The 25,524-nt window shown below is 43.8% G+C and overlaps 1 protein-coding gene across 4 annotated transcripts in view; it reads right to left on the bottom strand.

The window, feature by feature from the left end:
- The window catches only part of KCNK10 (potassium two pore domain channel subfamily K member 10), a 167,696-nt gene that overhangs the window by 3,682 nt on the left and 138,490 nt on the right, over nucleotides 1-25,524 (bottom strand). For all 4 annotated transcript variants that reach the window (XM_056133880.1, XM_056133881.1, XM_056133879.1 and 1 more), the window contains exon 5: nucleotides 3,475-3,661. In XM_056133880.1, the coding sequence (XP_055989855.1) occupies nucleotides 3,475-3,661 (187 nt within the window). The remainder of the gene's footprint in view (nucleotides 1-3,474; nucleotides 3,662-25,524) is intronic.

Raw genomic sequence — 25,524 nt, 5'->3', positions numbered from 1 at the left:
ACCATATCAGTGCTAGGGATCAAAACCAGTGGTTGCATGCAAGGCAAGCACCCACCCTTTACTGTCTCTCTTGCCTAGGAAGCCATTTCTAAGACAATGGACGTGGTCAATGCATTGACCATAATAGTACCATAATAGTATCATAAGAAAAGTGATTACTGGTCTTTCTCGGTGATGGACGTAACCTCCTCCTGCACCAGTCTGAGCTCTGAAGGTGTCAAAAATAGCTCCCCAGGGGGCTGGAGTGATAGCACAGTGGGTAGGGCATTTGCCTTGCACGCAGCCGACCCAGATTCAATTTCCAGCATCCCATACGGTCTCCTGAGCACCATCAGGAGTAATTCCTGTGTGCATGAGCCAGGAGTAACCCTTGTGCATCGCCGGGTGTGACCCAAAAAGGACAAAAAAAAAAAAAAGCTCCCCAAAGCAAGTGGGCAGGCACTGTTCAAAAAGCCCTGTAACACTTCTGAAAGTAACCAAGCCCACTTAGCAATGCCTCCCATGTGGTCTGGACAGACCATGCCATTTCTAAAACTTGAGCTCTAAGTATCACTCAAAGGGTTCTGTGGCCAACCCTCTCTGGTTTGGTTTAGCCCACCCTTTCTTAAAAAACACCTTTATTGGTTTTGTGGCACTTAAAAAAAAACCTCTTAGGCAGCTCTCCTACATTGCTTCCTCTCCATAATTAGAGTTTTGCAACATTAAGTGGTTTCAGGCCTTCATTTCCTTTCTCTGCTGCTTTATCTATGGGACTATGGGAGTTTACCTTACCAAGTCACCGATGAAGGCTGCCACTAGGGTGCGCTCGTAAACAAGACAATAAACAACTGTGTACGTGGCCTTGCGGGTGCCAGTTCTGAAATTCTGGGCTCTCAAAGTGTCCTGATGACCGATTACCCTAAAGTAAGTTGGTTGCAAAATAAACCAGCTCTTAAAATCCATCACGGTGTTAAGTATCATCATTTTATCTGTAGCAGAACTGACGTGTATCAAATCATGACCACTGTCACCTTCTCAATGCCCCAACATCCTTCCATACATTGCTCTTAGAGCACTGCCCAGAAGTTGGGACAAACTTCCAAGTGTTGGGCTGAATATTCTTCAGACTGGTCTATGTAAACTGGATACTGGGGACAAGAAGGGCTGGGTCACCGTGAATTATAGGTCACCCCTGTGTGTGGAGACTTGGAACAAAGGAAACATGGCTCTGTCGTCAGCTATAAGGGGGTTGAAAAAAGAGTGCCGTGTGGGACTAGGGAAGTGCCTCAAGTGCAGGTCTTGCAAGTGGGGACCCTGAGTTTGATACTTGGCACCTTGTGGCTTCCCACACACAAACAGATGTGGCCTTGGGTCCTCAGTACCACTAGACCAGAGCACTGTCCTGTCTGCACAAGCACCACCCAGAGTGGTCTCTGGCTCTCCTGAGCACTGCTTGGGGTACTCTCCACCCCACCTGACTGAGGAGGTCACTTTTCAGAACAAGATAACTGTCAAGGGCTGGAAGGTACTAAGTGTCCACTGTCACCATGGTTTGTGATAAACCTAGAGGGCTTTCCTATAAATCTCAGCATTTGTAGCGTTTAGAGTGTGAGGACTCTGTCCTCTGAGATGTGGATAAGCAGATGAACAAGACAAACTGAGCAGTGAGCGAGGGCACAGACTTTGTTACACAGATCCTCAAACTGTCCTGTGGACAGCCCAGGAAGCACAGCCCAGTTCCATGATAACTCGGGGTGAACAGCACGCTGAAAGATGTCTGTGAAACTATGTTTAGTGAGAGGTATTTCCCTGAGTCTTTAAAGGAATTCACCAGATCTTTGTTCCTCTCCCTTCCTGCCCTTGCTCTGGGGGTCAGGATAGGCTCGGGGTCTCCTCAAGGCTACAGGCCTCTATTCAAAGGGCATCAGGTGATGTCTCTACCCAATATGTGGACAAAGCCTGACCACCACATGGAAGGAAACACAGGTGGGGTCCCAGGCTTTGGGTTTTATTGTCAACTACTTTTCGGGTTTGGAAAGGGTGGGGAGGGGCTGGGTCACACCCAGCAATGTTCTTCCCTAGGCTACTCCTAGCTCAGAAATCACTCCTTATCAGTGCTCAGGGGACCATATGAGAAGCTAGGGATTGAACCTGGGTTGGCTTACATGCAAGGCAAGTGCCCTACCCCACTGTACTATCTCATTTAATCACTTCCTCAATGTAATGACTGAGATTCTTAGTCCTCAGTCATTAAAAAAGGGCAGAAAAAAATGTCCTGGCAACTACACAGGGATGGCTCAAGTCTTCTGCTGCTCATTTGGGAGACCTACAAAAATCACTCTTTCACATCACCTATCTTGGAAGGCAGCTAGGCTAACCACTATACCACCAACGCAATGGTTCACCTATCCTGAATGTGCACACAAGTGCCTTTCTACAACAAGCAGCCTTCTGTGGTCCTTTACCCCTCCCCTGAATTTCTTGTGTTTTAGATTCCAGCTGATGAGTTCTCTGGCCTTCTAATGTGCCTGGGAATCCATGGGGAAACCAAGGCACAACTCAGATCAAAACCTGGAGCTGAGCCTGGGAAGAAAGCACAGACTTTTGCTGACTCAAGAATTGTTGGGGAACACACACACACTCACATACACACACAATATTCCAATCCAAAAATGATTGTTTGATGAGTATGGTCACCTCTTGGGAAAATAACCCACATCTGAGTACCTCGAACTCTCCCGTTGGAAGAAAAGAGGAGTTGCATGTTCCTTTGCTCATCCCTTCTCACCAGGGTGCATGTAAGAAGTTAGGGCTCAATTCATGTTCAAGTTCCCAATCCTAGATGATGTTAATGGGAGCTCACCTTTGCTTCCTAAAACATAACTCTGGCATCTGTTTTTACTATGAAGGCTACTGCGCCCACGTGTGCTCAGGTAGAATCTAATCAATTATGTTACCATTAGGAAGTCCTGGAAGCAGTTGTGTCCCCCCCCCCCCCCAACCCAAACGCTTTGTTTTACATTCAGACATGCAAGACACAGCACTTTTGCAGGGACAGTGGCTCTCTCCTAGTGTCAGGAAATATCATGAAAGTTGGGGTGAGCCAAAAGTCATGCTGATATCTCTGGAGTTTCATACTTAGAGTTTCATATTTACCCCTTGTGAAAACACCCTATCTCAAGTGATCCAAAGAGCCTTAGTACAATTGGGAAGTCCCAAATTCCATAGGAAAGGTCCTCCTGGTCATGCACAGTTCACATGATCAGGGCCGTGAGCATGGCGGGGGAGAGGCAGCCACTGGCTTTCCTCTCCTGTATTTCCATCAGAGAGGTTCCCTGCCTCTTACTGGGCAGTGGAGCTACCACTGGGCTTCTTTTTTTAATCAGCCTCACCCACTCATCCTTTCTCTTCATTTGGAAAAGTATTACCAACAGAACTCTCCCCCTCCCCCTCCCCAACTCTCCAAGAGAGAGAGGCCCCAGGACACTTGCTTACCTGCCACAAAATCACCAAAGCCCACTGTGGTGAGAGTGACCACCACAAAGTAAATGGACTCCAAGGCAGTCCACCCCTCAATGTATTTGAAAATGACAGCAGGAATCGTCACAAACACGATGCAGCCAGCCAAGATGAAGAGGATGGTGGAGATGACCCGGATCTTGGTCTGGCTCACTTGCTTTTTCTAGGAAGAGCAAAAGGAGAAAGATAGGCCAAGTCAGCTTTGTGATCCTAGACTCAGAGGCACAGAAAAAAAAGTGTTATCCCTTAAGCCCAGTGTTTAGACAGGAGAGGGACAGAGAAGGAAAGAAATCGGGGGGGGGGGGGGGGGGGGGGGGAGGAGAGAACTGAAAGTAATGGGTAAATCAGGGCTTCAGTTAACACTATCGGTATTGGTGAGTGATATAGCCATCCATCAACAAAACTGTAAATATGGTCTAAACTGCACGCACTGAAACTTTGAAACTTGTCTATCAAATTGACAGGCAAGGGTGGGGTGGGGAGGGAATAAGGGAATACTTTTTTAGGGAGGTTGACACCAATGGTGGGATTGATGTTGAAGTATTGTATGCCTAAGACTCAAGTATCAATAACTCTGTAAACCACTTTTCTTTAATTTTAATACAAGGAAAAAGTGTGTTATGGCAGGGGCTCTCAACCTCTTTTGACTCCTGGGGTTGGTGAAGAAGGGTTTGTGAAATCTGCTGAAGGTGTGGAGTGAAGCCTCAGCCAGAATTTTTCAGATGGCTGAACTGGTTGTTAGACTAGGAACCTGCTCATGGGCACCAGGTCAAGAAACCCTGCTTCACTCTAATGTCAGATGTGCTTTGTGTTGTAGCACAAAAGCAGCCCAACTTTCCAATCTCCCTTAACTAGTGCTGACCAAGAAGGGATTTGCTGACATATTTTGTGTGGTATTATTATTACTCCACATCCCTTAGGAGAGCACAGGTGTGGAGTTCTCTCCACTGTGGGCTCGATGAATTAGATGTTGGGCCATCCTTGTGTCAAAGGGAATGTGTTTGAGGGTCAGGGTGGGAAATAAATGGCCTCAGGCAAGTCCAAATATTTGGACAAAAAGGAAAACAACCATTCCCATTCTCTTTTGAAACAAATTCTAACCAACTATCTGTGTGCTTCACACTCCTTCCTTTTACCCACCTTTCTCTGCAGGGTATACATATTTCCAACTTACTCTTAATACACATATGTATTTCAGCTTTGTCTGTGGTCAACAAGTTTATTTGGGTGTATGCCTAGCAAAGGAATTGGGCGTATGCCGAGCAACAGAAATCTGAATTAGAAAGACATGGGTCACTGTCTAATATGGACTAGCTAGAGTATCATATTGTATCTGCTTATGAAGGAGGCATTTATGGATTATAATACATTTGGAATGGGAATTAAACTGATACCATGACAAAGACATCATGCCAATGGTCTTCAGAGGTGGGCTGTAAGTCCCACTGGGATTTCCCTTGAATGTACTAAAGATGGCAGTACCTCTGAACAGAACAATACTTAGAGGTTTGCTATGTTTTGTTCTGTTGTGTTGTTTGGTTACTTAAGTTGGAGGGGGTTCTTGGGGGTTCACGTGTTGCTGGAGATCAAACAAAGAACCTCACACATGCCAGACACAAACATGCCCTATAACTTAAGTCACATCCCAAGCTCTGAATAATCTTTAAAGATGCCTCAAAGATCTTACAATTCCACCAAAACTATATATTATCAAACATGTCTTTAACATCAGATTGCCTGAGCTTTATCTATATTGCCTAACTTGACTTTCTGCAAAAGTTCACCATATTGGGGGCAATCAAAGTGAAAAAGTTTTTGTCTTTTACTTTCTAGTCCCTGACTACTGGTGAGATACAAGACAGAAAACCTCAGAGCACAGACAGACTTTTGCATTCATATTTTATCGTTTCACAGGTGCAAAAAAAGAGAAGCCACTAGGAGCTACAGAATTGGCATAAAGTAATGTTGATAACTGAGGGAGAGGCAACATTACAGTTCTGATGTGATTTCAACTTACCTATGGAGCCCACACTTCTCTAACTGTGATAGAGTTAACTAGAGTCCACCCTATGGCAAAATAAATCAGACCACCCCCTTTGAAGAGAAAACCATTCTGTGTTCCTCTTTTTGGAAGGAAGACGAAGGAATCCATCCAGGAATTCCTAAATTTCAGTCACAATATGCCAGCTGGCTTTCCCAAGACAGAGAAAGTCAAGAGAGATGATTCTCAGATCAACCTAAACTTGACTCAACACTAGGAGTGTTCACTGTGAAAAAAACAAAGACAGAGATTGGAAGGTGAGTTATCTTTCAGTCTCATTTTCTTTCATCCCTTCTTCCATCCCTGCTTCTGAGGCAAAATATTGCTGCTACTTTGCTGAAAAATGTCAAGGGACTAAAGAGTACTTTCCTCCAATAAAAGCCACTCAGTCTTACCTCTGGGGTGCAGGGCTCCACATATATTCAATACAGCAAAATAGAGTGGGCAATTCAAAGAAAACAGTGGGGGAAATATTTTCACAAATCTTCCCAGGTGTTGGGTAACATTGCTTTGTCCTTCAAGAAGCTTAGGTTTTATCTGGTTACACCCACCACAGTGCTCCAGAGGCACTTCCACTTCCATTGTGTTTACATGTAAACATGTAAACAGTCTTCCCTATGCTCTCCTTCCCACCCAGTTAATCAGCTTTCCCCTTAATCAGACTTTGTTAATTTGTAAGATCAGTTTCCCAGAAATCTATGATTTTATATGTATGAGTGAAATATTGCCTTTTTCCTCTCCTTATGCCTTATGAACAGTTTACTTTAAAGTAATATCCTTTTTGTATAGATACAGGAAGACCGTTAACATTATGCTTTGTAACTTAGGATTTGATTGGCCTTGAATATTATTCACTCCCGGGCATCTGCTTTCTCGACTTAGCCTCAGTTGCCCTTAGTTCCTAACACCCCAAAAGCAGGGTCCCGACGAGGGACTGAATGGACCCAGGGCAAGCAGTGAGCTACCCTGGCAGCGAAATGGGCCAGGCCAAAGTGCCACGATTCTTAACTATAAGTTAAGAGTTTGATCATAGACAAATGCTGTCATGATCCAAAGGTAACAACAAGACTAGGATCCTGCTAGGGGTGGGAAAGACTATCTGGCCTGAGCACCGTAGTCTGAGATCGAGATGGCCCTAGGAGAGCAATTCTATAAGTTTAAGATATTTCTTACTGTATCCATACAAAATGATTTATATTATATTCTTATATGCTTGTCGGACAAGGAGAGGAGAGGCACGCCCATGGGATTATGCTCTAGGGTGGGTCCTCCTGCTGAGGAAGGATCTGTCCTAGGAGCGGTCTTCCCTGAGGCTAAGATTTCTACCCCTGTTGATCTCTACCCCTATTGATTGTGACCGCACCTATGTAATTGTTTCCCCAATTCCTCATGGAGAGAGGATTTAACTAGACTGTAGGAGTGGGCTAGGGGCAGAAGGAAGAAGAGGGTTCAGAGAGGATCAGAAGAGAGAGGAGGATGAAGGGGAATGGAGAAGGAGAATGAAGTAGCTGGGGAGGAAGAATGGGGAGCAGAGAGAGAAGAAGAGAGAGAGCAGAGACAGATGAGGAGAGAATCAGAATAAACTACGACTAATACCTACCAGCCTGGCCCTCGTTCCTTCCTCCGCCTGACCATCGCCATCGACCTCTCTGGGGTGGGAGAAGGGTGAGACTACCGAACGCGGGCGGTGGGAGAGATAGAGCCACCGCCGCTGTGGGTGCCGTGCCCCCTTTTGTGTGAGTTTACACACCAGGTATGCGGGACCCATGACTGAGATCTCCAAACTCACTTGGACCTCCTTCCCCTAGCTTCCCAGTTTTTCAGTAGCTTGGCAGTCACACCCACAAATTGCCTCTGGTGCCAAGTAATCTCATCAACGGCTAAAATCCAGAGACTACAAAATAAAGCTCTTGGAAGAGAGTGACACAAAACATGACCTCTTATACCCTAACCCACTAATGTACCAAAAGTAGCACACATTTGTTTGGGTTTAACATATATGTTTGTAATCTTTTATGCAAGGGCTTAACTGACTCCAGTATGAAATACAACAATTTTCATACACTTTCCTCTTATGGTTGTGGGAAGGTGCACAGTGGTGGGTTTGGTGTTTGAATATTATCTGTAATGAACTATTTTGAACAACTTTATAAAAATAAGTACTGTAGCACTGTCCTGTGCTCCCGTTGTTCATAGATTTGCTCAAGCAGGTACCAGTAACGTCTCCATTGTGAGACTTGTTGTTACTGTTTTTGGCATATCGAATATGCCACGGGGAGCTTGCCAGGCTCTGCCATGTGGGCAGGATACTCTTGGTAGCTTGCCGGGCTCTCCAACAGGGCCAGAGGAATCAAACCTGGGTCGGCCACGTGCAAGGCAAATACTTTACCTGCTGCACTAAAAATTTTAAAAATTGCAATCCCTGTTAAAACTCCAATTCCCAGATTAATATATTCCCTTAGCATTACCAAAAGGAGCTAAGTGTTTTTGGTTCCTAAGAGAGCACTCAACACAAAGAGGGAAAGAAGGAAAAATCATTTGATCCATGCTCTCATATAGTCCCTTTCCAACGCTTCAGAAAAACCAGCTCAAAATAAAAGAGCATGCAGCACTGTTAAAACAGTTAGTGAAAATCCCAATTGTTTTCACAAATGAAAGTATCTTGACAACCACAGGGACAATTGCCCATTCCATGGGCTTGTATGTTAGTTATTCTTAGCTATTCTTAGGAAGGCTTGGTGAGGACAGTTGGGCCCCTCTGAGAATAAGCAAAGTTATTTATTGTTAGCTTCTTTTTGTTCCTAGACCACATGCAAAACTTTAGAGTCCCAAAGGAGCCTTTATCGTAGATCATTAAGGTAATCACACTGCTGGCAATGTGAGAATCATTTTCCCTGTATAAATTGTTCTCCTCAGATGCATAATGAAATTAAAGTGAATTAAGTGTTTTCAAGAGACACTTGCTAAGTCACAAATTGGGAGATGAATGCAACTGCCAACCAAAAGGGGATGTAAGGCAAAGGCAGACTTGAGAAAGCACATGAGATTGGGGGTGGAGGGGAACTGGGTGGAAGGGAAAGTGGCACAAGACAGGATTCGTTTGGTGGCAGGGAAGGAAGTGAGTGGGTCACAAACAATGGATCCCGGTATCTTCACTGCACTCCATTGGAGAATATGAGCAAGGTAATTCACTCCCCAGTGCTCACTGGGGCATGTATTCTGGGACTGCTGCTACCAGACAGGTGAGAGTGAGGTCCAGGTACTATTTCAATAGAATATTGAGGTATTTTATTATTGGGATATTGAAGGGACTTAAGAAATCAAATGTCTTGCATGTCTGTGTGTGTAGGTGTATGAAAATGTGTGTGCCCAGACTTCACTATAAAAGGAGGTGGTGTGGGTGTACATTTTTAGCAGATCTGTTATTTTGGATACTCATGTTTTTGTTGTCCTCTAGATACAGGTTTTCAACTATTGCCTAAATTGAACTTTCAAAGGGTGAGGGGTGAGGGTGGGGACAGGTGTTGGGGCCACACCTGACAGGGCTTTGGACTTACTCCTGGTTCTGTGCTCAAGGATCACTTCTGGTGGGACTTAAGGGACCATATGTGCTTCCAGCAATTGAACCAGGGTTGGTCATGTGCAAGAAAAAATGTTTTAACCCTTGGACTATCTCTCTGGTTGCTAAACTGAACAATTTAAACTGTAACTTTAAGTAGAAACACAAATTGTCTTCCATGCCATCAGGTTTCATATCCCAAGTAACCCTTCTACTAGGTAGAAATTAGTTCACTACTATTATAAGTGAGACTAAAGGACTTGGAGTCTAGTCTCTATCTGAGATGTATCCCTATTCCTAATGCTAAATAGCTCAGCGACCACAGGCACATCTGTCAACCTCTCTGTGCATCAGTTTTTTCTATTCAAATAAAGAAGATGATCATTCACTTCAGATGATTATTTGGAGGAGTCCGTTATGTATGTAAAACCTTTGCACTGTGCCTGACACATATCCTTTATTCTAGCAATTATATTTAATGTAAAAATTTAAATCTTCCCTTTGATGACAATGGTTCCAAATAAAACATAGCCCTTGGCAGCTGAGAAATGGCCAGTCTGCATATCTAGTTTAATCTCATTTTTGTTTATAAACAAATAGGACTACATAAAACTTCAGGTACTTCTGTGCTCTAAAAAGAATGCTGACCAGAATACAAAGATACTCTAAAGACTGGGAGAATACTTTTGCCCAACATTCATCTGACAAAGGTTTCATATCTAAGATATAAAAAAGCACTTGCAAAATTCAACTAGAAAAAATTTCTATCAAACCCCAATCAAAAGTGGGGAGATGAACAGAAACTTCTTCAAAGAAGACATACAGATACCCAATAGATTCATTTTTTAAAATGCTCTGCATCATTGATCATTAGATAAATGTATATTAAAACAAGATAGCACCTTATGTCAGTGAGACTGGCACGTATCACAAAGAAACATCCTATGTTGGCATGGAAGTGAGGAAAAAGGAATCTTCACCCACTGCTGGTGGGAATGTCAACTGGTTCAACTTTTTTGGAAAAAAATATAGACACTTCTGAAAAAAACTAAGAATTGAATTTATAACAATCAGCATTCTGCTTCTTGTTGTCTACCTGTAAATAACCACAGACTATTATAAAAAGACATGTGTATTCCTCTGTTCATAGGTGCACTATTCACGTGAATACCCCTAATCTAGAAACAACCCAAGTGTTCAAGAACAGATGAATGGATAGAGAAAATCTGAAATGTACACACAATTGGTTATTACATGACTATTAAAAAACTGAAATACACTATTACATTGGATGATTTGTAGAGTATCATGTTAAGTGAAGTTGGCCAGAAGGGGAGGGACAGATACAGAATGATCTCTCTCATACACAGAACATAAAGTAAGATAATGACACAGTAAGGAAATAACAAATGGACAAAGGCAACAGAATCTGAGAACTGGTTTAGAGAATCAAATGGTGTGGAGAACAGGGGCACCCAAACAATGGTGCTTAGAAGCAGACACACTGGTGGAGGGTGTGGTGTTGGTAATGATGTGCACAAAACCTTATTACAGTCTCTAAAAGAATTTTTTTAAGAAAAAAACAAAACAAATTTTAAAAGATCATTTTTGCTTAACTTCAGGAAGTGGTCATTGCTAGCTGTCCTTTCTTGGAGATAATGACCTAATATAATACCTCCTTTTCAATGAGGTAAAAAAAATTCCTTCTCCCTTTCTTTTTCTGTTGTATAGGGACCGGTTCGGGCACTCTGACAGTCTCAGTTCACATTCTTGGAAGGATTTTATGTACCCTTCCATTAGTGTCTCTCCAGATATTCGTCATCCTATGGAAACAGCCAAGAACTGAGATCCTGCTTGTGATATCACAAGATATGTGGGGTCAGGTGCAGAAGGACCATGCAAGAAAGAGATCTCACATTCCAGCCCCGTTCCACCTCCCTTACTACATACAGAGAAAGAGCATGGCTGTGTTTCCACTGAAGGGTTGCTAGGCAAAATTACATGGCTTATTTGCCAGTAAGCAGAGCAGTCCACTGAGAAAAAAAAGAAGAAGAAGAATGAAACATTTTGTGAGAGTGGAGATATGAGCTAATGTGTTCTTGGGCTGACAAAATGGTTATCTGGGAAGAGCTGGCTTGATACAGTATTAGGGCAAATTTGATAGAACAGTATTTATCTGGCCAAATCTGGTTTTCACACTTTTGTCGATTAGAATAGATATGTTCTTTCTCTGTCTTTACACAAACAGTAATATGAAAAATTATTTCCTGCTTGCGCTGGCACTAACTATAGAAAGAACCCGCTTCCCTTCAAGAAGTCAAAATTATGTGTGTAAATTGTTTCACCGAGCTACAGAAGCTTCATAAACAGAGGGCGAGAGAGTGAGTTCCTCCAGGTCTCCTTGATATGCTGACAGATACGCCGACAATCCTGGCCGTGTTTACAGGTTTCAGACTGAGCCACAGGCCTAGTTCTCATGAACTAGTTCTCATGCCCTGCTTGTTTGTATTTACATACCCAATCCTAAAAAGCAAATACAGTTCTACTTATTTGTGGTCAATTTATTTTGAGTACCTATTCTTTTCACTTGTGCTGTCCTAGAATTCTGAGACAAGCAATCTTTGTTGTGTTTAACAACTAAGAAACTGTCTTTTATTTTTTTTTTGCCAGCACACTGGAGATCTTATTCCATAATGAAGGTAACAGTGAAAAAAAAATCTTATGACAGGAGCTAGGCACACAGAGCTTCCAGTTCATGGTTTAATTCTGTTTTGTCAAAATGCAGCCATATCACCAAGGCAATACAATTGAAATGAGAATAATTTCTCAAGATGGAAAGATAGTATGAATACCCCCAACAAAATAACTGACTTTATTTTCCTATTTTATTATGTCTCCCACTTTCCCACAAAGATTTCTTTTTAAAGGGCATATTTCTGACAGCTTCATCATCAAAATCAACAACCACGGAGAACCAACAACTCTTAAACTCAGAGGTGAGCTTTTTATTTGAGCCTTTTAAACCCCATTTTGCTTATCATCTGGAAAGATAGTGTAAACACACATTAGTGAGAATCATGCTGTAAAATCTCCATGGAGCCTACTGAAAACATCCCACTCAAAATCTGAATACACAAATAGATCTCAGCTCTACCAAAAAGAAAGAAAAGTTTTCTCTAACAGCTGACTCTAAGCCACCTTGCAGCATTCAACAGATGACTGCCACTCCCAGACAGCCGAGCTTCTGAAAAATATTTTGCATATACAATCTTAAAAATAATTTTTAATCACTGAAACTCCAGCAGTGGAGTACCTAGGGTGGAGAAAAATTAATATCTGAAAATTGAAAGTCTCAATGATCCTACTCTAGAAGCACTTTTACATCTTTGAAAATTTCCCTGCTCTAAAATTCAGTGACTTTTAACATGAAGATAATTATCTAATACTCTATCAAAACATGAGCTTTAGGATTCAAAATTCATCATTTTAAGAACTTTTCGTATGTTAGGGGCTATGTAAGTTTTGAGGTACATAGTCATCAACATTTTATTAAAAGGAAAGAAAGAAGAATTCTCATGCACACAATGTGCTAGAGTTGGGGGGGGGGGGCGGTCACAGCAAGTAGGGATGCAATCGAATCTTTGGGCCGCTGTCCATGGTACCCAGCCCTGGTGCATGTAAGAGCAACATCCAACACTTAATGACATCCCAGGGACTAAAAATAACACCTGAGAGAGAGAAGAAAGGCTCATTCTCACAGTGATAACATGTGGAATTCAAAAGTGTTCCAACTGTAAGAGACAAATTTTAGATCTTTTTTCGCTAAGGATTCAGAAGCAATGGCATCATGATCACCGGGAGGTAACCCTGGCTGGAAAAGGTCCTTCTCCTTAGTTGAGGGATGACAGGCAGACTCTTGGAGAGAAGAGATGGAGAGCAGCTCCCGATAAGCGACATCAATAGAATAAGCCTACACAATCCTGATAGATGCCCTGCCCAGCACCTCGCCTACTCAGTTTCTAAATTTATTTCACTCTGATTTCAGCAGCCCCAATCACCCTCATACACACAGGCTTACAATAGGTGACACTACAGATATAATTGTGGCAGCCTTGCTATTCCCTTCTCCTGGCCAGCAAAGGCTCACTGCCACAGTTTGTTAGTCAAATGCTCCACTTGAACAGGGTGTCAACAGAATGAATCAGACTCCTCATTCCACCCGGTTTCCTCACATGGGGAGCCCTACCTACTGTAAGACTCATGGCCTCACTCCTACCTCTGACTCTAACCCAGGAATTAAACAGTGGGCCTCTTCAGAACAAGCTGCCCTCCAGAAGCACCTTGTGTGAGCTCCTGTCTAATTCTGGTGTGGTCAGAAGCTCACTTTTCCCATGGGGAAGGGAAGTTACACTGCTTGGGTGTTGGGAAAAGGGAGTAAATAGGTTTCAATCTGTCCTGTCCTCTGCTTTTGTTTCTCAGGTGTGTGACATCTTGAGAGGGAGAGAAGGGCCACTGTTTATAGGGTTCTCTCGAAGACTCCAATCATGGTTCTCCTTCTTCCACCTCATTCCCACTTCCTACTACCAGGACTTTATTTTACGTTAGCAGACACTTTGGTAATGATTCTGCTATGATACAGGAGAAAGGTAGGTTCATCTGTCAGGGGCCCTCTTCCTCTCCAGAAAGCAAGCTCTCTTCTTCAGGCGGTAACTCTATTGAGAAAAAAATCTACACAACAAAAGCAAGAAGGTAAGACTGGGGTTTTCGGTGGTCACTCGAAGAGTAGAGGAGGAGTTGGGAAAGCCTCCATGGAAGACAGAGCCCTGGCACTGCTTGGAGTGATTCTTAAGTCTTGTTCAAGGATTGGGGACTAGGGGGTGGAGAACAGGTCACAAGGCAGCTATACAACCAGAGTTACAGTAAAACGTCACTTGTGCTATTGTCAAGGATCCAGCCCTTCACTCTTTCTCCTCTTTCCTGGACATCCCACACCCATGTGGCTATTCATAGGAACCAGCTTACAAGAGTCCCCAGAAAATTTGGAAGCAAAAAAGAAAAAAGACTTCCTCGTGACACTCACCCACCTCCATTTCGCAGCTATTAGTAGCATCTGGGAGCTGGCAGCTTTCTGGGATAACAGTTCATGTATCCAGGAACCAAGAGAAGTGACAAACAAGCATGCAATGAAGACAAAGACTCTGGGGTCTAGGAAGCAGAGATGGGACAGTGCTTTAAGGGATCTAGAATTTTCCTGGAGGCATAACAAGGTTTCCCTGCCAAAGGAGTAAGCTCACTGTTTCAGAGATAGGAGGTACAAAAACAGAAGAGATGTGTGTCCACATTCTACTTGAACTACAAACTGAGAAGTTCCTAGAAAGTTGCCCAGAAATAAAACTTAAACTGAGAAGCTCTGCATTGAGGGAATTAACAAAATCACTGAAAACTGAGAAATTTTCTTGAGTATTTTCCCAGCCATGTATATAATTCTATAACTTAAATGCTGTAATTTGTCTCTTCTTTCAATAAATATTTATCATACATCAGTTACTAAACTAAACTCACTTATGATGGTTTTCCTCACAAAGGGAGTGAAGGCAAAGAGCATGCTAAATGAACACATAGCATAGGCAGGAAGAAGGATGAAAAAATCCCAAAGGAAAGTCTCATAGGGCTAGGGAGGAACTAATGATACCAGGGAAGCAGTTGCCCCATCACAGACCCCGTGTAGAGTGAGTAGATTGAAAATTCCCCGACTGTTTTCAAAAAGGTTGTTGCAAACAACTCAAGTCTGGAGACTGTAGCTGAAGAGAAATTGTGAGTTGTCCATGGGCTGGGGTATGGCTGTTTTCTGACAATTTTCAATCATAGACTCAAAAGGGAATCATCCAAGGTAGCCAGTTGGACATCTCAATAGACTTGGCCTCTTTGTAACTTGCTCAAGTTTTTAAAAATAGTTTCCTGCATAGTTTGTCTCTTAGCTAGTTCAAGTTTTATGCAAAAGCCTCCAGGAAATTCCTCGAGGTTCCAAGTGTGCATGAATTGCAGACCAGTAAAGAACTTATGGTCTATCTGTGTCTATCATCCATGTGCAATTACTAAAGAGCAGCATCTTTGCTCTCTGTGTTTGTTTGCAGTGCTTGGTATCAAACCTGGGGCCTCACATATGCGATGCAATTGTTTTGTTGCTAAGTTACATCCTTATCTTGTTCCCTAATTTGATTAGAATAGATTTGATTAGGATGTGGATTGGATTAGAGTGACCAAATAGAAGCTTATTTGGGTTGCTAAATAGATGTGATGAATGTCCCTGCTGGTATTAAACTGATCTGGCTTTCTTTATTTTTTTTCCTGCTTCTGGAAAACCTTTTGCTTTAATGTAAGGATTAAAGTATATACTAGCCTTTCCAGACACGACAGGGTTATTTTTGCAAATGGTAGCAGGCTTGGGCGTCACATGACCCATAAGATTAATTAGTGAGCTGAAGTCTCCCCTTAGGTAGGGCTGCATGTCTGCATGTAATTTCTTTAGAAAATATGGTAAATGGGGCAGAGAAATCTATGGGAGTTAAGAAAATGCCTTAGACACAGTCAACCCTGGTCTTCACCAGCACTCCATAGTTTCCTTAGCATTGTAGAATACAGCTGTGATGGCCCCTGAGCACTGGGTATGACCCTGGAGGCCCTAGCACCATCAGGATGGGCCAGGTAATACTCAGCAGCACAGAGCCAAGTGTGTAAAATCTTAGCACACCGAAGGTTGTATGTTCATGGGCTCACTGGACGGCACTGTCTCATCGCCCGAGTTCAGTGCTCTTGAGCTGCTGTGTGTGGCCTGGATCGGGACAGCTGTTGGCCAAGAGCAGATGAAGGAAGAAACAAGGGCCAGGCTCGTTGATATAAATTGTAGTTTATTCCAATCTTCTTCACTCCTGTCTCTCCTCTGCCTCCTTCTCTCCTGGGCCCCAATCTGGAACCCTTTCTCCTTTTGGCTCTGACTCTGGACCTCTGGAGCCCAAGCTCTCTCACTTCTGACTCTGCTCTCTCCGAGCTTACATTCTTAGTTTATTTAGCAATCACGCAGGGTGGTGACACAAATGTGAGTTGAATATCAACAAATCAACAAAAAGAGGTAAGACAACTCCTCCAGGATAACTCAAGGATAAAAGCTCATCATTGTATAACTGAAACCCAAGCACAAAAATTTGTAAGTCTATAACTGTACCTCGTGGTGTTTCACTAGTAAAAAGTAAATAAATAAATAAATAAATAAATATAGGGGCTGGAGCGATAACATAGCAGGTAGGGCATTTGCCTTGCACGCGGCTGACCCGGGTTCGATTCCCAGCATCCCATATAAGCATCCCTTATTCGAAGTCAATCAACTCCCAAGTTACAAAGCATAATATTAACTGTCTTCCTGTGTCCGTACAAAAAGGACATTGTTTTAAGGTAAACTATTCAAAACACATAAGAAGAGGAGAAAGGCAATATTAACTTATAATACAACTTATAATACAACTATAATACAAAGCATAATATTAATATATTATTAATTAATATTATATAATATTAACTGTCTTCCTGTGTCCGTACAAAAAGGACATTGTTTTAAGGTAAACTATTCAAAACACATAAGAAGAGGAGAAAGGCAATATTAACTTATAATACAACTTCAGTGCCCTGGAATGGGTGTGACCCGATAAACCTAAGCTACCTGAGGAAGGACAAAACAGTGTTATCCTACACAAGTGCATCACATCCTCAGGCCCTCATGATGAATTCCTGACTTGACTGTCCAAGAATCACCAGGAGCGGTCCAAGACTTTCTGAGCACTGCTTGGGAGGACCAAGAAAGAAAAGATCATGAGAGCTTACTTCAATCAGACAGTGTTGAGTAGAGTTACACATTCTCCCCCTTGGAACAGTTCTCAAAAGCGGGACAGAGGGACCTCAAAAACAATAAACACACACAGGCCCCTCTCTCTCTCTCTCTCTCTCTCTCTCTCTCTCTCTCTCTCTCTCTCTCTCTCTCTCTCTTTCTCTTTCTCTCTGAGAAACACTCAAAACTGGGATTGGAACCTGTGACTCTCATCCTGGACCTTACATCAATGTGTGTTCAGCATCTCCCACACAATTCTGGACCCACATGGCCCCTGTGGCCATGTCAACATGGAACTGAGTGCCTTTGTCACAGGGCATCACCACTTTGGAGGAAATGGGTCACTCCATTTGTCCACCAGAAATCTGAAGCAGCTTTTTTGGTCTAGTCAAAGATGAAGAACAGCTCCCAGTATTGAACAATGCCAGTTTCCAATATGCCAGCCTCCCTGCAGCAAGGACGCAGCCTGTCTCCCAGTAAGAAGGAAATCACACAGAGATGGAAGTCACATAGCACAGAGTTTAAGGCCCTTCTTTGCCTTGCACAGGACTAGCCTGGTTTGATCTCTGGCATCACATACAATCCCCCAAGCCCCACCATGAGTAATTCCGGAGCACTAAGCCAAAAGTAAGCTCTGAGCTCAGCTGAATGGAGCCCACCCCTGCCCCAAAAGTAAGTCAGACTAAATGGTACACAGGTAAGGAGGAAGTGAAGGCATTTGAGGTTTCCTCCTCTCCCCGCATCCCTGGCTTCATCTAAACACAAAGGAAGGTTCTCAGAGGTGGGAATGCAAAGTCACTTTCTTCCCCCCCCCTCCCCCTCCGCCAAGACGACATCAAGGAAATCTGAGACAAGGGAAGGTGAGAATGGCCACTTGGGTCAGAGAGGAAGAGAGGGTGGGTAGGAGGTGAGAGTCCCACCATGTAATTTAGGAGGGATTAGCAGGACCTACAGTCTAGGGACCAGAGAGCAAAGGAGGGCATTTGAGGTAGGCCCGTTGCCTAGCGTGGCTGCCCCCAGCTGTTCCACCGCCCACTCCAGAGCCTGTATCTCAAGGCCCTAAGGCCTCCAGGAGTCTGGAGCAGAGGGTGGGGGAACCTGGACCCTGAGTGAGGTGGAGAAAGAACTGTGGCCCTGATGAAGGTAGGCCTGGACGGCACTGGTGGAAGCCAGGGTGGGGAGCGGGTGCCAAGCACATAGCAAGAACCTTAGAATTGGGTTTGTGGTTGGATTTGGACCATTGCCCTTGGATGTGTGTCTCCCTACGTCCAGGCTCCAGCCACCCCAGAGCTTCAGTTGGTCATATATGCCCTTTGCAACAGCAACTGCCAAAATGAGCCGTAGTTGGTTTCTCTCCACTAAGCTTAAGTGGCCTGCCTGTATGCACCTCTCCTGGAGGTCAGGAAAGGTTGACTTCCACCACTTGGAAGTAGGTCAGCATCATGGTGCCCATTGGGTGCCCCTTAAATAAAACCAGAATTCTAGGCTCTAAGGTGCACTAGAACTAGATATGATGTGAGTGATTTGGATCGTCTTTCTCTGATTCTCGGAACCCTTAGGAACGGCTTGTGAAAAGTTACTTCTGGTGTCCACTGGGGTATGGTAGGGGCAGAATCAGTCCATGGAAGGCTGGAGAATTAACTGAGTCAGTCATAACCAGTCAGAGGAGAGGCAAACAGCACCCAAGGTGGAGAGTCTGCATGGAGAGGGCATGGGGACAGCAGACCTCCAGGATCTAGAAGAGATGGCACACCTGCACTTGAGTGCGGCCACATGCCCTGCAAGGACTAAGGTTGGGGAACCCTGAGGAAGGAGTGAGGAGCAGCAGGATGTCATCTTTGGGCTCCATCAGAGGCAAAGAGAAAATACCCAGAAGTGCAGTTTTCAATAGGCATTCGGTGGAGTTCTTTGGGCACTGGACTTGTGTGTGATGTTTGCGTTTTCCAGACTCTGGGAGGACCACACAAACTCTTTGTGATCATAATGGAGAGGCAGAGGGATGATTTAAAAGGGAACAAGGGGACAGAGTGATAGCACAGCGGGTAGGGCATTTGCCTTGCACTCTGCCCACCTGGGTTCAATCCCCGGCATCCCATATGGTCCCCCAAGCACTGCCAAAAGTATTTCCTGAGTGTAGATCCAGGAGTAACCCCTGAGCATTGCCAGATATGACCCAAAAAGTTTTTAAAAAAGGAAACAAGTATTGTCTTTTGGAGCAAGTTGATGAATGCAGCGGCAATCGCCTGGGAAAGGGCCCCTGGCCCTTGGAAAAGGAACTTGCTGTCTTCCTTTCTTAAGGAAACCAGCCTGGCCTTTGGGGGAGCGGGGGGAAACAGAAGAGAGCTGAGTCAACACTCCCCAGGGTTGCAAAGGAGAGGTGGGCCTTGTCTGAGCCTTCCGAACTCCATGGACATTTACCAAAGCGCTGAGAAAGCCAGACAGTCGTGGCCAGGCTCCAAGTCAGTAACTACAGCCTTCCTGCTGCCCTTGCACCTCCTTTACTGACCACAGAACATGGTCACCCCCTCCCTGAGTAAAAATGCCATTGGCAAATCTTCTGGCCTGTCTCTTCCTGCCCATAACAGCTATTACATCTTCTTCTCTAAAACAAGTTGTTTCTCGGAGCCCAAGCTCAGACTCAGTGAGTCTTTCTAAGTGCTATTCCATCTTCGAAGATGTTCTTTCTTGTTTGTCAAACTCCTGTTCATTCCTCAGAACATAGCTCTGACCAGAAGCCCTCTGGCTCTCGGCTTAGCCCAGTATCTTGGCTGCCTTTGTTCCTTGCATGTTTCTCTGCCAAAAGATCTGTCGCTCTGCAGAATTGTCTTGATGCAGGTGTGCCTCCAATCCCTCAGGGTGCACCCTCATTTCTGTACCCTGGGTGAGCCACACTGTTTTCTTCCACTTGCTTCCTCCTTTTCAACAGCTAAGGAAAGCATGAGAGGGACTGTTCAAAGTAAGCTATTATGTGGAGGAAATGAAGCGATTTATCTAATAAGAGGTAAACAATCAGAATTTCACAATGAGCATGGCTACTAACATTATACATCTTAAGGAGGCACAGTCGATAAGACATCCATCACATGCACACCACACCTTATTTGCTGAGTTGCTTTGACTAGAATACTGATATCCTGGGAACCACACCAAAGGGAGAATCTTAATGACTTGGACCAACTCATTTACATACAAATAGAAACTATATACACATATTTCTGAAAGTTACACTAGGGTTCCTGGAATTTATAATTCTGTTTAGAGTATGACACCCCAGGAAGTGAAAGTTAATCTCTGAGAGTGTCATGATGACTGGAGGGATATCCTGGGGTGTAGTGGATTCAGGCAAGAACATTAAGGCATCTTGCAATGCAAGAGTTAGCATCACAAAGCAGAAAATCATCCCAAACTTATGCTGAGTTCTTAAATATCCTATCTAGGAAAATTTCTGCATGTAATCAACAGAGCTGAGAACTTCAGCCCTTTTATGTACAAATCCACACACACACACACACACACACACACACACACATACATTCATACATACACACACAATTTATTTTCCATTTCAAACATTGGCAGAATGTTACCCAGAGTCTGATGCCAATGTCAACTGCAAGAAAGCTGAATTTTGATTTGTGGGAACCTTGCCAAAAAAACTGTACACCACTTCAGAAAAGAAAAAAAAAACACAATCATTGGCAGGAATGTCTCTTGTGGTATCCTCATCCCTGACATGATGTCCTGAGCCAGCCTGAGTTTGGAGCATCTGTACAAAGATGAGCAAGGGAGTGTCTCACTGCTCTCATTGACCTCCTAGAGTTTAACGGCCAAACACCCAGAACCGAAAAGTATTGTTTTATTATAAATGACCTTCTTTGTATTGCTCCTTCATATTACTAGGAAATCATACTCAACTTTTCAAAATTCACTATGTAAAAGTTAGACTCACCAGAAAGAGAGGGATAGACATAGAAAGATTGCATTCATCTGGGGGATATAAAGTAACGAAATATGAGATTAATACCCAAGAATAGCTGAGATCAGCACCAGGAGGATTACTCCATAACTTAGAGGCCAGCCGGGTATCCTAGAGGAAAGGGCAGTTCAGATAGAGAAGGGAGCACCAAATAAAGGGTGTTTGGAGGATCCTCCCAGGAGGGGAGATGCATGTCAAAAGTAGACTATGGACTGAACATGTTTGCCACTCAATGCCTCTTTTGAAGACCACAACACCCAAAAGGAGAGAGAGAACACAGGGGATTGCCCTGCCACAGAGGCAGGGGGGATGGGGGCATGGGGGTGGGGGGTTATTATCCATGGTGGTGGAAAATGGGCACTGGTGGAGGGATGGGTATCTGATCATTGTATAATCGAAACCCAAGCACAAAAAATTGTAAATCTACAACTGTACCTCATGGTGTTTCACTAATAAAAAAAAAAAAGTTAGACTCACTCTGAAATTCATTTTGGTGTGGCAAAGGGGCAGACCTAGATACTCGTGATAAAAGAGGATGCTGGAGATTACAGAGCTGAGAACCACTGAGTAAAAGGAAGCTCAATATAGTACTAGAAGGCAAAGTAGAAAAGATCATGGAATTAAGGTTGCACCCCATGAGATAAAAGTCTCACACACAAACACCATCTGCAACGAGCATTATCAGGGGACAGCTCCCCTACTAAACAGCCCTTTCATCAAAATAATTAAACTCAGAGATCAAGGCCAGGGTATTTCCCCATTGACATTTATTTGCATTGGATATGGCTTCAGGTTTCAAGGTCGTTTTCCATATCTACACATATGAGGTCATGTCCAGTTGCGCATTAATTCATTTGTCTGTTAGAACTGAGCCTGTTCTCTTGTGCCAGGCAGGAGGTCACACTCACAAAGCTCCAGGCTGATGGGGCTAAAGTTTATTGGCATCACAGTAGCCTTTGACTTTCCCCTCTGGAAGCAAAGACTTCATCCCAAATGCTGCACCAACAAGGTCCTTACTCCAAGAAAAAAATGCCAACTGCCCAACACTTGACATTTTTTTTTATCAGTGTGAACTTTTTATAAAATTTTGTTGGTTGAGTTCACTCTTTTGCAAGTGAAGTTGAATTAAAGACTTTTCTAGTTGTACTGTTAAAATTAAAGCATGTTTTTATATTTATTTTATTTTGTGTTTGGGGGCCACATTCAGCTGTACTTAGACTGATTTCTGGGTCTGCACTCCGGAATCACTCCTGGCTGGCTTGAGAGACCATATGGGGTGACAGGGATTGAACCTGGGTCCACTGCATGCAAGGCAGGCACTCTACCCACTGCACTATTTCTCCAGACCCTAAACCATGTGTTTAAAAAAATTCTTTTAAAAAAAGAAATAGTACAGCGGGTAGGGCATTTGGTTGCATGTGGTTGGTGAGGGTTCAATTCCTGGCATCCCATATGGTCCTCAAAGTCCACTAGGAGTGATCAGGAGGATGCAGAACCAGGAATAAGCCGTGAGTACACCCAAATGTGGTCCCAGAACAAAACAATAATAAAACATTTTAAAAAGAATATGTGGAATAGGGCCCAAATGGTTGGGCTAGAGAGAGCAGAAAGAAGTAGACTGGGACTCCACCACCTCACCTCACACCTGAGCTCCACAGAGATGCTAGCCTGCCAAAAATTTCAGGTACATCAAGGGTTTTTGGCTGAAAACTCCAGGCCTTCTCAGAATTGGGATGGGCAACTTCCCCCCACCTCTCTGTACCTCCAGAATCCCTGGCAGCCACACCCACATCCCACTGCCACAGCCATGGAAATTCATCTACCGGCCTTGCTCCAGAGACCTATAAGTCAGTCTCAAAAGAGACAAACCAGCTGCATAAATTTCTCAGATACCCTCTCCCAGATGAGACTTCTGGTGACCCCGGGATGGAGATGGGCCAAGTTCCCACACTACCAAAGCCCCAGCATCCACATCACATCCCAAAAGCTGCTGCTATGCCTTCTGACAGACTGTCCAGTTAAATATTCTGGATTCTCTGGAGCATGTGACAGCATCTCCAAACTCTACAATCCTATCATCCCAGTAGGAGCACACCACGTGATGTGAATGTAATGCAGAAGCCAACTGCTCTTGACTAACAAAATCATTAAGACGGAAGGCTTAACTTTCAACAACAGCTTAGTAAACCCTCAGACAAGGACTTAATGCCCCTGTGGTGAGATATAACAATTTTCATAAATTTTCTTTTACTGAAGTAGTTTTTGTTCATTTCCATTACCAATTTATTGGTAACAAGCAATATAAAATCAATTAGCTTGGGCTGAAGCGATAGCACAGTGAGTAGGGCGTTTGCCTTGCAAGCAGCCAACATGGCCGGCCCGAGTTCGATTCCTCTGCCCCTCTTGGAGAGCCCAGCAAGCTACCAAGAGTATCTCACCCACACAGCAAAGCCTGGCAAGCTCCCATGATGTATTCAATATGACAAACACAGTAACAAGTGTCACAATGGAGATGTTACTGGGCCCACTCGAGCAAATCGATGAACAACGGGAGGACAGTGACAGTGACAGTGACAGTGACAGTGACAGTGTGGCCCTGCTACGGGGGTGGGTTTGAGGGGTGATTAGGAAAATGAGACAATGGTGGAGGGAAGGTGACAATGGTGGTAGAATTGGTGTTGGAACATTGAATGCCTATAACAAATTGTCATGAACAACCGTGTAAACCATGGTGTTTAAATAAGCTGAAATTTGAAAAAGAAGTATATTGTGTACCTTGCATTCATAAAGCCCTAAGATTAACCTGGCACTGCTGGGTGTCACCCCTATACCCATACAATGCAATAAAATAGAAAAAAGAAAAAGATCAAAACAACACACTTTCTTTCTAAGAATCTTTGGAGATGCTGTCACATGCTCCAGAGAATCCTCCTCAACACTCAAAATCCAGTAGAGGCCAGAGAGATAGAATGGAGGTTGTCTTGCAGGCGGCAAACCCCAGTTTAATCCCTGGCACCATAAACAGTGCCATGAGCGCAGAGCCAGGAATAATCTCTGAGTACTGTTGGGTGTGGCACAATTTCCCCAACCCCCTGAAAGATCCTCCAGTAGAGACTTTGGCCGGGTCCTCCTGCTCCTCTTCCCTGGATAGGAGTCAGCGAGTATCCAGAGGATCGGCAGGACAGAACCCCCCCACATATGTGAAGTTTTAGGGGGGTTGGGCTAATGGAGGTTCTTTTAAAGAGTAGTAGAGGCAAGAAGCAAGCGCTTACATCAGAAAAAGGACTAGTGCCAAAGAGAGAGTGGCACTAACACCCCAGAGCACCATATGGCACCTACATGCTACCACGCATTGCATTTGAAATGTTGATATTTGCTTTCTTGTTAGTTTCAGTGCCAGCTCTGTTACAGTACTCAGTAAAATGCATTTTTTATAAATCACAGATGCTTCTTGCATTCAATCCTGAAAACCATCTATAAATTCCTTTCCTTTTTTTTTTTAACTGCAGCTACCTGTTTCTAATTATTCAAGCCAAGCTGTAAGGCTATAATTAGAAGAGAAATTGGATTAAATTCAAGGAGAAGGGGGAATCCTGGTAACTGATATGTGAAGCCCATTGCACTGGTTTGTGCTTCCTCGGTGGCAAGAGGGAGACTGAGGAAGGAAGAGTTAATATAATAATAATCATTACTGTTGCTATTGTAATCATCACCGTTATTATTTAACACAAGCCCTTCAGCACAGGCTCATGTAGGAAGATTGCTAATATTTACAGTCAAAAATTACTTTTGCTACAGAATGGGAAAAAAAAACAAAAAGGATGCATGGGCCTGTCTATGTGATGCAATAGTGGCAAGAAAACAGAAAATTCCATCTTTCAAGGATCCCTTTTAATATATGAGAGGCCAGGTGTATCTCTGAGGATGAGTGTCTCGGAAAGAACATTCAGTGCTTCCCAAAAATACAAGCTGGCCTGAATGTGCGGTGTCAAGAGTATACACAAGCTGATAGGTGACCAACAAATAAGTTCTTCTTCATTCTGATTGTTCTTTATCCAGCATCTCCATATGTGGTGGAATATTATGGGCACATTTACAAAGCAAAACACCAAAAAAAAAAACCAGTCACCACCAGAGAAGCGCATCCGGAGGCTTCAGAATACACGCACCCCCTTGCTCACGGCAGGGGCAAGCTCAGACCTTCTGTGCAGTATTCTTCCTCTGCTGAGTCACCGCCAATGCTGCCCCATCCCAGGTCAATGAGTGTTGACTGGAGAGCTGTCCCTGGCTCAATTCCCTTGGTCTGTCTGTCACTGCCCCTTTGGCTGTTGCTACTTCTCCTCCAGCCCACCCACCCCCATGCCCGCCAGGAAGCATGGGGAGGGCCCAGGATGGCCCAAGGGAGCAGCTCTTCCGCATTTGTGTTTGTTGGAGATACTGCGGAGCCCTCCCACTCGGACCAGAGGGAGAAGAATCTAGTTAGTTCATTTCTTTCCCCTCTAATCAATTCAGAATTGCTAAGCACTTACTGACAACCTCCAAAGTGCTTAGCACCAAGCAGGTCCCCTGGG

Source organism: Sorex fumeus, unplaced genomic scaffold, assembly GCF_029834395.1.
Source record: "Sorex fumeus unplaced genomic scaffold, SorFum_2.1 ptg000098l, whole genome shotgun sequence".
Classification (NCBI taxonomy): domain Eukaryota; kingdom Metazoa; phylum Chordata; class Mammalia; order Eulipotyphla; family Soricidae; genus Sorex; species Sorex fumeus.
This window is presented reverse-complemented; position numbering and strand designations above follow the sequence as displayed.